Genomic DNA, 13,724 nt, shown 5'->3' with positions numbered 1-13,724 from the left:
AAAAAAAAAAAACAAAAAAAACCAGAAGTGACTTTTTTTTTTTTTTTTTTTGGAAACATAGTCTCGCTCTGTTGCCCAGGCTGGCGTGCACTGGCATGATCTCTCAAAACAAGCAAGACTCCATCTCAAAACAAAAACAACGAACACACAAACAAAAGAACCTCATAAATACTGAGGCAGGTCCCCTGAGAGATGGAGACTCTCTAGGGATGTTCCTGCTCTGGGAGCCCACACTGTGGGAGGGAGGGGCCTTCGCACCCGAAATGTCACAACCAGATGCGTCTGAGAGCCCCAGAAAGAGACAGGAACGTTATAAAGACACGGACAACGATGACCTCCCGTTTCCCGGGTATGTGGCATGGGCCAGACGGTTGCTTCACACATGTCCTACCCCTTCCTCCTCCCGTAGTTCCTAAAGAACAATTATTCACATCACCCTCATTGTGAAGATGAAGAAACTGAGGCTTAGAGAAGTTAAATGACGTGCCCCAGGTTACATAGCACACAGAGCCAGATACGGGCAGGGCTGGGATGTGAACCCAGGTCTCTCCAATGCCTGAGTCTGACTTCTTGATCCTAATGTTATACTGCTTCTAAAAATCCTACAGGTGGCCAGGTGCAGTGGCTCCCGCCTGTCATCCCAGCACTTTGGGAGGCCGAGGTGGGTGGATCACCTGAGGTCAGGAGTTTGAGACCAGCCTGGCCAACGTGGCGAAACACCGTCTCTACTAAAAAGATAAAGATTAGCCGGGCGTGGTGGTGCATGCCCGTAACCCCAGCGACTTGGGAGGCTGAGGCAGGAGAATCGCTTGAACCCGGGAGGCAGAGGTTACAGTGAGCTGAGATCTTGCCACTGCACTCCAGCCTGGGCGACAGAGCAAGACTCCATCTCAAAAAAAAAAAAAAAAGAAAAAAAGAAAAGAAAAGAAAAAGAGGGGCCCAGCATGATGGCTCACACCTGGAATCCCAACGCTTTGGGAGGACAAGGCGGGAGGATCACTTGAAGTCAGGAGTTCAAGACCAGCTTAGGCAACACAGTGAGACCCCATCTCTACCAAAAAATTAAAAAAATTAACAGGGCATGGTGGTATGCACCTGTAATCCCAGATAGTTGGGAAGCTGAGGCAGGAGGATCACATGAGCCTGGGAGGTCGAGGCTGCAGTGAGCTGTGACTGTACCACTGCACTCCAACCTGAGTGACAGAGGAAGACCATGTCTCAAATATAACAATAAACTAGGCCCCATGGGTACAGGGAGGAGAGAGAGGAAGAAGGGAGACAAAACAAATCTGGTTGGATGCAATGGCTCGTGCCTATAATCCCAGAACTTCAGGAGGCTGGGGTGGGAGAATCACCTGAGCCCAGGAGTTTGAGACCAGCCTGGGTGACAGAGTGAGACTCCATCTCTTAAAAAAAAAAAAAAAAAAAAGGAAAGGAAAAAAATTAGGCAGGCATAGTGACATTTGCCTGTAGTCCCAGCTACTCAGGAGACGGAGGTGGGAGGATCACTTAAGCCGGGGAAGTTGAGGCTGCAGTGCGCCATGATCGTGCTACCACACTCCAGCCTGGCTAGAGTGAGACTGTCTCAAAAACAAAGCCACAAATTTCCACATTTATCGGGTGCCTATGTGTTATGTGCCAGGCCTGTTTTTTTTTTTTTTTTTTTTTTTTTTTTGAGACGGAGTCTCGCGCTGTCGCCGGACTGGAGTGCAGTGGCCGGATCTCAGCTCACTGCAAGCTCCGCCTCCCGGGTTTGCGCCATTCTCCTGCCTCAGCCTCCCGAGTAGCTGGGACTACAGGCGCCCGCCACCTCGCCCGGCTAGTTTTTTGTATTTTTTAGTAGAGACGGGGTTTCACTGTGTTAGCCAGGATGGTCTCCATCTCCTGACCTCGTGATGCGCCCGTCTCGGCCTCCCAAAGTGCTGGGATTACAGGCTTGAGCCACCGCGCCCGGCCATCAGGCCTGTTTTATGGACATGAGATGCATTAATTCACTTAATTCCCATGACAACCCCAGGCAAGCAGTACTGCAGGTACTAACACACCCATTTTACAGATGAGGAAACCGGGTCCCTAAGTGGGCAGGGCGAGGGAGGCTCAGAAACCTTGAGTCACTAGGAGGCTGCAAGGGCTGAGCTACAGACCCCCGTAGGTGGACTACCGACCCCACGCATGTATCCACTGGGCTGCCCCCGGGGCCCTTGAGGATAAGGTACTGCACAGAGCAATGCTTGCAAAATTTAGGGGCACAAAGTCAGCTGAGAATCTGAGGATGGATGCCAGGGACACCCTCTTCAGCGTGACACAAGCCCACAGGCCATTTTGCACAGTTTCCTGAAAGTCACGGGTGCCGGCTGGCCAGAGAGCAGGACCTTAGAGCGAAAGTGATTCTTTTTTTTTTTTTTTTTTTTTTTTTTTTTTGAGACGGAGTCTCGCTCTGTCGCCCAGGCTGGAGTGCCGTGGCCGGATCTCAGCTCACTGCAAGCTCCGCCTCCCGGGTTTACGCCATTCTCCTGCCTCAGCCTCCCGAGTAGCTGGGACTACAGGCGCCCGCCACCTCGCCCGGCTAGTTTTTTGTATTTTTTTTAGTAGAGACGGGGTTTCACCGTGTTAGCCAGGATGGTCTCGATCTCCTGACCTCGTGATCCACCCGTCTCGGCCTCCCAAAGTGCTGGGATTACAGGCTTGAGCCACCGCGCCCGGCCCGAAAGTGATTCTTTAGATGAGAACTGTAGTGGAGATGCGGACCCCAAATAAGGGAAATCTTTAGAGAAAGCGCTTGGGGAGACAGGGAATACACATAATCCTAAGGAGCTGGCGTTCAATGGAAAAAAGACCCTGTGAAGCTGCTGACCCTAAAGAACAGGAACTCTATAAGAACGACACCCCAGGCCAGGCGTGGTGCCTCATGCCTGGAATCCCAGCACTCTGGGAGGCCTAGGCAGGCAGATCACTTGAGGTCGGGAGTTCAGGACCAGCCTGGCCCACAGGGTGAAACCCCGTCTCTACTAAAAATACAAAAATTAGCCGGGTGTGATGGCACACGCGCCTGTAATCCCTGCTACTCAGGAGGCTGAGGCAGGAGAATCGCTTGAACCCGGGAAGCAGAGATTGCAGTGAGCCGAGGTTGTGCCACTGCACTCCAGCCTGGGCAACAGACTGGGACTCCATCTCAAAAAAAAAAAAAAAAAAAAAGGAGGCTGGGAGCGGTGGCTCACGTCTGTAATCCCAGCACTTTGGAGGCGGAGGCAGGTGAATTACCTGAGGTCAGGAGTTCGAGAACAGCCTGACCAACATGGAGAAACCTCGTCTCCACTAAAAATACAAAAAATTAGCCGGGCGTGGTGGTGCGTGCCTGTAATCCCAGTTACTTGGGAGGCTGAGGTAGGATAATTGCTTGAACCCGGGAGGCGGAGGTTGCAGTGAGCCGAGATTGCACCACTGCACTCCAGCCTGGGTAACAAGAGCGAAACAAGAAAGAAAAGAAAGAAAGAAAAGAAAAGAAAGAAAAGAAAGAAAGAGAGAGGGAAGGAAGGAAGGAAGGATGGAAGGAAGAAAGGAAGGAAGGAAGAAAGGAAGGAAGGAAGGAAAAAGAAAGAAAGAAAGAAAAGAAAAGAAAAGAAAAGAAAAGAAAAAAGAAAAGAAAGGAAGAAAGACACTCCAGAGAGGACCCTTCTGAAGACAGAAAAGCAAGAGGATAAAATCTTCCTGGAAAAGGACGCCGTGGGAATGGAGACCCTACAGAAAAGAGACGAGTCTCCTACAGAACCACACGGAGAAAGATCCCATGGAGATGCGAACCTGGTTCAAAAAAAAAAAGTAACTTCAAGAAGGACCCCAATGAGAAGGGTTCCAGCATCTCAGGATCTTCTAGCGGGGAAGAGGACAAACGGGTCCTTACAGAAGAGGGATTCTATGACAGATCCCAGGAGGAGAGGCCCTGTTGATCAGAGTAACTACTAGTCCATCCTGCAGCTCGGGGACCCCACACAGATGTGGCTTTCAAGGATGGAGGGCAGGAAAGTCAGACGGGACAGTCTCTGCCCTCTCCAGCCTCAGCAGAACCAAAGAGATCCGAGAACGCGAGCCCGGACCGTACTTCCAGCCACGCGCAGCTCGAAGCGACTACCATTCCCAGGAGGCCCCGCGGCTCCAGGCTGGCTTCCTGCCCTGCGGCGCCCGCGCAGTGGCTGCCGGAAGACGTAGTTCCCACCGCGGTAACTCCGACCGGAAGGCCGGCTCCGCCCCCGCCACCAGCCCTACCTCCTTCCATGTCCTCCGTCCAGTTGCGGCTGCTACTCGTGGGCGAGCTGGGCGAAGTGTAGTAATCGCCGCCGGGGCTCGTGTCCACGTCTTCCTCCATCGAGCCCGATTTGTGCCGCTTGCTCCTTATGGGCGAGGGAGGGGGAGAGGCTGGTTACCAGGGAGACGCGGGGGCGGGGGGCGCGGCCGCGGGCTTTGCTACTTCCGGTCCTTAAGTGGGCAGGGCGAGGGAGGTGGTCCCGCGAGACATCGCGGGAGCCGCGGGCGTTCAGCCCATTCCCAATGAACCCCTGTTCCAACCATTGCTTGGATGGGACACCCGGGCCAAGGCAGGGAGGGTCTCAGCAGAGGTCGGACACCAAGCTAGCATGGTGGAGACCAAAACCCAGGCAGCCTGGCTAATCCCCTGACCACCTGTAGTTCTCAGAACTGCCTGTTAGGGGTATGATCCCATTTTATGGATGGGGAAACTGAGGCACAATGTGACCCGCTCGAGGTCACACAGCATATCTCAGCAAGAGCCTGTGTCTGCATTCTCCGGGGGCGGGGGGGCGTCCTAAGGGCTGGCTGAGCCAGCAGGATTTGAGGCTGGGGGAGCCCACGGTGGGCTGTCAGGGCTAGGGGAAGAGGCACATGGGGCTGGCTGGGTTTTGAAGGATGAATAGGAGTTTCTCAGGCCAGGTGAATTGTGAAAAGAGGTATTCCAGGGAGAGGAATGAGTCGGCTCGGACCAGAGGGGATGGGCTGATGAATGGGGTTGTGAAATGCCCAGAGGTGGGGACCTGGGTACTTACCCACTGGAGGAGGTGCTGGGCAGCGTTCTTCTCAGGCCAGTGCTGGCTGGGTTCAGGTCGTATGCCAGGTGCCCCTGCAGCTCCCCCAGGGAGAAGTTGGGTCCTGTTCCGGTCACCACAGGTGCTGCAGAGGGTGAGAGAGGAGAGTGAGGCAGGAAGCAGTGTCCTGTGCTGTGGTTTGCTTTAGAGGTAGGGAAAGCCATTGGGTGCAGTCCAAAGGGGGACCCCCTTCCCATATTGGCCCAGTTCCTAGGGTGGCTGAAACCAGTTTTATTCTATGGATCAGAGGACCAAGGTCATGGGGAGAGGTCAAGAGCACACTGTGAGGCAGAGGCATAGCCAGAGCTCGAGGCCAGGCTCTGTGGATCTGGACAGGGAGAGTGTCAGTCAGGGCTAAAGAAGGACAGCGCCCAGGACTTGCTGGGGTGGGATTCAGACAGTGTGGGATGGAATTCGCTGGGTCCCCAGCAGGTCAGCAGGGAAAGCAAGGGGACAGGAGGAGCGGGGGTGGGGGGGGTCCTCTGGGGTCTCCTGGGACAGGACAGTGGAGGCCCCAGGGAGGAGGAAGGATGCTGGGGCAGAAGGTTCCTTAGTTGCCATCCAGCATTTGGATTCTGTTTCCTGGGGAGGTGGGAGGGAGCCCTGACCTTGGGCTCTGGGAAGGGCCTGGCCCCCTCCCTTTCTAGGAACCTTGGCTTGATAACACAGTGGGTGTCTGGAAACGACAAGGAGTAGGGTGAGGGGGTGAGCTCCTTCCTCCCTGCGGCCTCCTCCCCTCTCCAGGACCCAGCTCTGGGCTGACAGGAACACTCACTCCGGGACACTTGGATAAGCTCGGTGACGCTGAACACGCCAGAGGTGACAAAGCTCTCCTGGAAGTCGGTCGTGTCTGGAACAGGAAGACAGTGGGGTCAGTGGGCTGAGCCGGGCCTATTTCCCTTCTCCACACTCCAGGGCTGCCTGGACTCCTTGGGCTGGCCCGAGCCTGGGTGTTCACCCTGTCTATCTCCTGCAGTGGGGGAATGACAGCTCCAGTCCGATGGGGAAGGCCCCGGTTGGGGGGGGGGGCCTTGTCCCGCATGGGCCTTCACACAGCCTTCATCTGGGTCCCCCATGCTGTGGAACACTGCCTTCAAGTGGACAGCAGGCCGGGCGTGGTGGCTCGCCTAGAATCCCAGCACCGTGGGAGGCCGAGGCAGGAGGATCGCTTGAGCTCAGGAGTTCAAGACCAGCCTGGGGAACACAGTGAGACGCCATCTCTACAAAAAGTATTAAAATTGGCCGGGCATGGTGGCTCAAGGGTGGATCATGAGGTCAGGAGATCGAGACCATCCTGGCTAACACGGTGAAACCCCCGTCTCTACTAAAAAATACAAAAAAACTAGCCGGGCAAGATGGCGGGCGCCTGTAGTCCCAGCTACTCAGGAGGCTGAGGCAGAAGAATGGCATAAACCCGGGAGGCGGAGCTTGCAGTGAGCTGAGATCTGGCCACTGCACTCCAGCCTGGGTGACAGAGCGAGACTCCGTCTCAAAAAAAAAAAAAAAAAAAAAAGTGTTAAAATTAGCCAGGTGTTGTGGTGCGTGCCTGTAGTCCCAGATACTCAGGAAGCTGAGGCAGGAGGATCACTTGAGCCTGAGAGGTGGAGGCCGCAATGAACCATTGTTGTGCCACTGCACTCCAGCCTGGGAAACAGAGCGACACCTCGTCTTAAAAAACGAGTGGAGGCCGGGCACGGTGGCTCATGCCTATAATCCAGCACTTTGGGAGGCTGAGGCAGGCGGATCACGAGGTCAGGAGATCGAGATCACAGTGAAACCCTGTCTCTACTAAAAATACAAAAAATTAGCCGGGCGAGGTGGCGGGCACCTATAGTCCCAGCTACTCGGGAGGCTGAGGCAGGAGAATGGCGTGAACCCGGGAGGCGGAGCTTGCAGTGAGCTGAGATCGTGCCACTGCACTCCAAAATGAAAGGAGAGCGGAGACGTGGGCTCACATTGGCTCTATCACCCGCCTCGGTGTATGATCTGGGGCAGGCCACTTTCCCTCTCTCAGCCTCCATGTTTTCCTAATCGCAGAAGTGGAAACCATCAATCCCACTGTCGAGGTTGTTCTGAGGTCTACATCCAACTGCCTGGGAGGGGCGACTGGCTTGCTTTGCACACTGTCACCCTTCGAGATACTCTGGCTTCTTGTTCTTCTCCCCTCCAGACCAGGAGGTCCGTGTGGGCAGGGATTTCTGTCTGCCCTGACCCCGCAGTGTCCTTCATACCTAGACCAGAGCTTGGCACCCAGCAGTGGGTCAGTTAAAATGGGGAGCTGAATGGCGGGTCCACAAGCCGTAGTTAAACTCCCCACCCCGTGTCCCCAGCACCGTTCCTACCTAATGCCAAAGGAAGGGAGATCGTTGTCTCTTAACTGGAGTGGTTTGGACCCATTTCACAGATTTGGAAATCGAAGTTGTCCCCGAGAGGTCAGGAGCCTTGGCCAACCTCAGACAGCTTGGGAACAGCCCTGTTCTGCCTTCGGACGCCCTTGTAGGAGGGATTCATGGACTCAACAGGCGTTTACTAAGCATCCACAGTGTCTGGTTCTGAGCTGGGCCCCGACACAGCAGGAGATAACACAGGCGGAAGCAGTCGCCCTCGTGAGACTCAAAGTCCAGTGCGAGCGACAGCAGCCAAGATTAATAGGTCAGCAAAAGTCCACGAGTGTTCCTAGCAGCACTCTTCACAGCTCAAACCAGAAAGCCACCCAAATACCCCTTCAAAAGATGAAGAGAGAAACACAGTGTGGTCTATCCACACACTGGAATAGGACTCAGCCGTGAAAAGGATGCCGGGCGCGGTGGCTCACGCCTGTAATCCCAGCACTTTGGGAGGCCGAGGTGGGCAGATCACGAGGTCAGGAGATCAAGACCATCCTGGTTAACATGGTGAAACCCCGTCTCTATGAAAAATACAAAAAATTAGCTGGGAGTGGTGCCGGGCAGCTGTAGTCCCAGCTACTCGGAGGCTGAGGCAGGAGAATGGCGTGAACCCGGGAGGCGGAGCTTGCAGTGAGCCGAGATCACGTCGCTGCACTCCAGCCTGGGCGACAGAGCGAGACTCTGTCTCAAAAAAAAAAAAAAAAAATTGAAGAGATAAACACAGCATGGCCTATCCACACACTGGAATAGGACTCAGCTGTGAAAAGGATGCTGGGCGTGGTGGCTCATGCCTGTAATCCCAGCACTTTGGGAAGCTGAGGTGGGCGGATCTGGTGAGCTTAGGAGTTTGAGATCAGCTTGGGCGACATGGCGGAACCTTGTGTCTACAAAAAATATGAAAATTAGCTGGGTATGGTGGCGTGTGCCTGTAGTTCCAGCACTTTGGGAAGCTGAGGCGGGTGGATCACTTGAGCCCCGGAGTTTGAGACCAGCCTGGGCAACATGGCGAAACCCCATCCCTACAAAAAGCAAAAATTAGCCGGGCGTCGTGGTGCACACCTGTAGTCCCAGCTACTTGGGAGGCCGAGGTGGGAGGATCACTTGAGCCCTGGAGGTCGAGGCTGCAGTGAGCTATGATTCCACCACTGCACTCCAGCCTGGGTGACAGAGCAAGACTCTATCTCAAAAAAAAAAAAAAAAGAGAAAAAGAATGAGGAGCCGGGCTGGGCGCAGTAGTGGTAGCTCACGCCTGTAATCCCAGCACTTTGGTAGGCCGAGGTGGGTGGATCACCTGACCTCATGAGTTCAAGACCAGCCTGGCCAACATGGTGAAACCCCATCTCTACTAAAAATACAAAAATTAGCCAGGCATGGTGGCGGGTGCCTGTAATCCCAGCTACAGGCCGAGATCGCGCTTTTGTACTCCAGGCTGGGCATCAGAATGAGACTTCGTCTCAAAAAAGGTAAATAAAAATAAAAGAACGAGGCTCTGACACAGGGTACAACATGGATGCACCTTGAGGCCATCACTCAATGAGGGACGCCAGACACAAAAGGCCACACAGTGTGTGATGCCATTTCTTTCTTTTTTTTTTTTTTTTGAGACGGAGTCTCACTCTGTCGCCCAGGCTGGAGTGCAGTGGCGCAATCTCGGCTCAATGCAACCTCTGCCTCCCAGGTTCAAGCGATTCTCCTGCCTCAGCCTCCCAAATAGCTGGGATTACAGGTACCTGCCACCGCACCTGGCTAATTTTTGTATTTTTAGTAGAGGCAGGATTTCACCATCTTGGTCCAGCTGGTCTCAAACTCCTGACCTCGTGATCCACCCGCCTTGGCTTCCCAAAGTGTTGGGATTACAGGCGTGAGCCATTTCTCTGAAATATCCAGGACAGGCCAAGCCACAGAGACAGGAAGGGGATGTGTGGGCATCAGGGCTGGGAGAGGAGATGGGGAGTGGTGGCTGATGGGGACGGGGTTTCTTTTAGGGGGGATGAAATGTTCTGGAATTAGGCCGGGCTCAGCGGTTCACATCTGCAATCCCAGCACTTTGGAAGGCTGAGGTGAGAGAATCACTTGAGATCAAGAGTTCGAGACCAGCCTGGCCAACGTGGTGAAACTCTGTCTCTACTAAAAATATAAAAATTAGCTGGGTGTGGTGGCATGTGACTATGATCCCAGCTACTCGGGAGGCTGAGGCATGAGAATTGCTTGAACCAGGAAGGCGGAGGTTGCAGTGTGCTGAGATTGCGCCACTGCACTCCAGCCTGGGGGGGAAAAAAAAAGAAATGTTCTGGAATTACATAGAGGTGAATGTACTTAGTGCACTTTGACTTGGACACTTAAAAATGGTTAAAATGATACATTGTACATTATGCACATTTTACTACAAATTAAAAGTTCATTAAGTCAAATGCGAGGTGCATCAGCCTGTGGTAAGGCAGGCAGCGGGTGGGGAACCAGCTAGGGTGGGGAGGGAGGCTATTTTACACCCAGGGCCCAGAGAGAGCCTGGCCGAGATGGCAGCATTTTACAAAGACCTCAAGATGAGACTGGATAAGAGGAAGGAACTTGTTAAAATCTGCAAAGCTCCGAGAACAGCGCCTGGCAACCGCCCCGTGACTGTTGGCTTCTCTGATGCGGATGATGTTTCATCACCTCCCTGAGGGCCACGATGTTCCCGGCACTGGGAACAGCCGGTGCAAAGGCCCCCGGGGTTGAAACGCACTTGGCAAGTTGCAGGCCAGCAGGGTTGGAACGGAAAGAGCCAGGGAGCCTGGTCCGTTTGGAGGTGGGACACGGGCTCTTGGCTTTTGGGTGGCGGTGGGAGCAGTTCCTCTCCCGCTCCCCAGGGGGCAGCACGGGCTGCAGGGAGCTCATGGCTGTGTCCGGTTCTGCAGACCCAAACCCCCGCCAGTCCCCCGTTACAATCTTTCCTTTCTTTTTCCGAGACAGAGTTTTGCTCTGTTGCCCCGGCTGGAGTGCAGTGGTGCAATCAGAGCTCACTGCAGCCTCAAACTCCTGGGCTCAAGCGATGCTCCTGCCTCAGCCTCCCAAGTAGCTGGGACTAAAGGCACGCACCACCATGCTTGGCTAATTTTTGTATTATTATTATTATTATTATTATTTTATTACGTTTTTTAGAGATAGGGTCTTGCTGTGTTACCCAGGCTGGTCTCAAACTCCTGGGCTCAAGCGATCCTCCTGCCTCAGCCTCCCAAGTAGCTGGGATTACAGGCATGTACCTCCATGCTTGGCTAATTTTTGTTTTTTTTGTTTTTTTGGTAGAGGTAAGGTCTTGCTATACTACCCAGGCTGGTCTCAAACTCCTGGGCTCAAGCGATGCTTCTGCCTCAGCCTCCCAAGTAGCTGGGACTACAGGCACGCACCACCATGCTTGGCTAATTTTTGTATTATTATTATTACGTTTTGTAGAGATAGGGTCTTGCTGTGTTACCCAGGCTGGTCTCAAACTCCTGGGCTCAAGCGATCCTCCTGCCTCAGCCTCCCAAGTAGCTGGGATTACAGGCATGTACCTCCATGCTTGGCTAAATTTTTTTTTTTTTTTTTTTGGTAGAGATAGGGTCTTGCTATACTACGTTGGTCTTGAACTCCTGGGCTCAAGTGATCCTCCCGCTTCGACCTCTCAAAGTACTGGGATTGCAGGCTTGAGCCATCACACCCGGCCCCCTGTTACAGTCATTTGCTGAGTGAAGGCAGTGAACCCTGCCCCGTGCTGGGAGGTTCAGGGCCACACATTCTGAGGAGGACAGAGCGGTGGCCCCCGAGTGTCCAGAAGAAGTGGCCAGAGCCGTTTCCTGCTGACCCAGCTGGCCAGCTGGTGTCAGCACGCCCCCTCCGCCTCCCCCCACCGGGGTTTCCTGTTTGTGCAGCGCCTGCTATGCTCCATCTCTGGGGGACTCCCTGGCGAGCTGGGAGGATGTGATTTCCTCTACCAGACGCCCAAGCTCCCCAGGGGACCAGGCCAAGCGCCGTTGCCCCCACCTCCCTCCAACATCTGGCTTGGAGAAAGGCGTCTGGGGATCACAGGAGGCCGAGGAGGACCTGGGTCACAGACGGAGGAGTCACCAGGGGCCAGTGAGGAGTGGCCTCAGGCCTGTGAACCTCCGGGAACCTTTCAGCCTCCCTGTGCACGCCTGTTCCGGTCCTTCCAAGAAGGACACCTCACCCACTCGCTTTCTCTTCCTTCCTTCTTTTCCTTTCCTTTTTTTTTTTTTTGTTTGAGACACAGTCTCACTCTGTCCCCCGGGCTGGAATGCAGTGGCGTGATCTAGGCTCTGCAACCTCCGCCTCCCGGGTTCAAGCGATGGTTTCGCCAAGCTTGAACCATTCAAGCTTTCGCCATGTTCAAGGCTGGTCTTGAACTCCTGACCTCAGGTCATCCGCCCAACTCGGCCTCCCAAAGTGCTGGGATTACAGGTGTGAGCCACGGCACCCTGGCCCCTTCCTGCTTTTTCTTTTGTTTTTTTGAGACGGAGTTTTTACTCTTATTGCCCAGACTGGAGTGCAATGGCGCAATCTCAGCTCACTGGGTTCAAGCAATTATCCTGCCTCAGCCTCCTGGGTAGCTGGGGTTATAGGCATGTGCCTCCACGCCCGGCTAATTTTTGTATATTTAGTAGAGACGTGGTTTCTCCATGTTGATCATGCTGGTCTCAAACTCCTGACCTCAGGTGATCCACCCGCCTCAGCCTCCCAAAGTGCTAGGATTACAGGCGTGAGCCCCCACACCCTGCCCCCCTTTTTTTTTTTGAGAAAGAGTCTTGCTGCGTCACGCAGGCTGCACAATCTTGGCTCACCACAACCTCTGCCTCCTGGGTTAAAGCGATTCTCCTGCCTCAGCCTCCCCAGTAGCTGGGATTATAGGTGTGCACCGCCATGCCCGGCTAATTTTTGTATTTTTAGTAGAGACATGGTTTCGCCGTGTTGGTCAGGCTGGTCTTGAACTCCTGACCTCAGGTGATCCGCCTGCCTTGGCCTCCCAAAGTGCTGGGATTACAGGTGTGTGCCACCACACTCAGCCCCTTCCTTCTTTTTCATCTCGCCTCCTTCCTCTCCTCACACATCCTCTCTTGTCTCTTTTTCTCTCTGCTTCATCCCTCCCTCTTTCCTTTCTTTCTACAAATATTTATTGAGCACCCACTCTGCACCAGGCCCCATTCTAAGCCCTGAGGGCACAACAGAGATCTAGACAGACAAAGCCTCTCTGCCCTCGAGGATGTGACGTTCCACTGGGGAGATAAGCAAACACCCATGTAGTCACTAAGCAACTAAGCAAATCCATAGGCAATCACTAACTTCCTCTGAAGGAAAGAAAACAGAGGGCTGAGATTGAGGGTGGCCAGAAGCTGCCTGAGGTAAAGGAGCTCAGGGTAGACCTCTCTGAGAAGGGGCATTTGAGCTGAGACCAGAGGAGATCTGGAGAGAGCAAGTGAGCAGTTAGTTAGCTGTTTAGACAGAGGGAACAGAATGTGCAACGGCCCTGAGGCAGGACTGGGCCTGGTGCACTGGAGGAACAGCGAGGAGGTCTGTGTGGCTAGGAGTGGGCGAGGGGGAGAGAGGGAGGAGGGGACGACAGGGCGGGGTTGGGACAGGTTGTGCAGGGCCCTGTGGGCCACAGGGAGGACCTGGACTTTTATCTCAAGAGAGGTGGGAGCATGGAGGGCTGTGGGAGCCTCTGTGGGCAGAGGAGGGATGGGCCCTGACTTGGGGGCTCACAGGCGTCCTCTGGCCATAGTGAGAAAGACAAACGGTTGGGGACAAGGGCAGGAGCTGGGGGCTAGGATGGAAGTGACTGCTCTGGTCTAGGTGAGCTAAATTTTCCCACTTCCTATCCCTACAACATAGAATTACACTGTCCTACCCATCTATTAAGACATCCCATGAGGGCTGGTGTGGCGGCTCACACCTGTGATCCCAGCGCTTTGGGAAGCCAAGGCAGGAGGATCACTTGAGCTCAGGAGTTTGAGACCAGTCTGAGCAACATACTGAGACTTTGTCTCTACAAAAACAAAAAAATTTTAAAAAACCAGGCGCGGTGGCTCATGCCTGTAATCCCAGCACTTTGGGAGGCTAAGGTGGGCGGATCATGAGGTCAGGAGTTTGAGACCAGCCTGGCCAACATGGTGAAACCCCATCTCTACTAAAAATACAAAAATTAGCCAGGCTTGGTGGCGGGCACCTGTAATACCAGCTACTCGGGAGGCCGAGGCAGGAGAATGGC

General features: G+C 54.1%; 1 protein-coding gene across 8 annotated transcripts in view; it reads right to left on the bottom strand.

Moving 5' to 3' along the window:
• Window positions 1–13,724, bottom strand: part of NFIC (nuclear factor I C) — a 114,433-nt gene that overhangs the window by 32,338 nt on the left and 68,371 nt on the right. For all 8 annotated transcript variants that reach the window (XM_045380594.3, XM_065534473.2, XM_065534474.2 and 5 more), the window contains exons 4-6: window positions 5,872–5,946; window positions 5,058–5,181; window positions 4,264–4,388 (exon numbers count right to left, since the gene is read on the bottom strand). In XM_045380594.3, the coding sequence (XP_045236529.1) occupies window positions 4,264–4,388; window positions 5,058–5,181; window positions 5,872–5,946 (324 nt within the window). The remainder of the gene's footprint in view (window positions 1–4,263; window positions 4,389–5,057; window positions 5,182–5,871; window positions 5,947–13,724) is intronic.

The sequence above is a fragment of the Macaca fascicularis genome, chromosome 19 (genome assembly GCF_037993035.2).
Source record: "Macaca fascicularis isolate 582-1 chromosome 19, T2T-MFA8v1.1".
Classification (NCBI taxonomy): domain Eukaryota; kingdom Metazoa; phylum Chordata; class Mammalia; order Primates; family Cercopithecidae; genus Macaca; species Macaca fascicularis.
The sequence above is the reverse complement of the archived record's forward strand: the minus strand, read 5'-3'. Positions and strand labels throughout refer to the sequence as shown.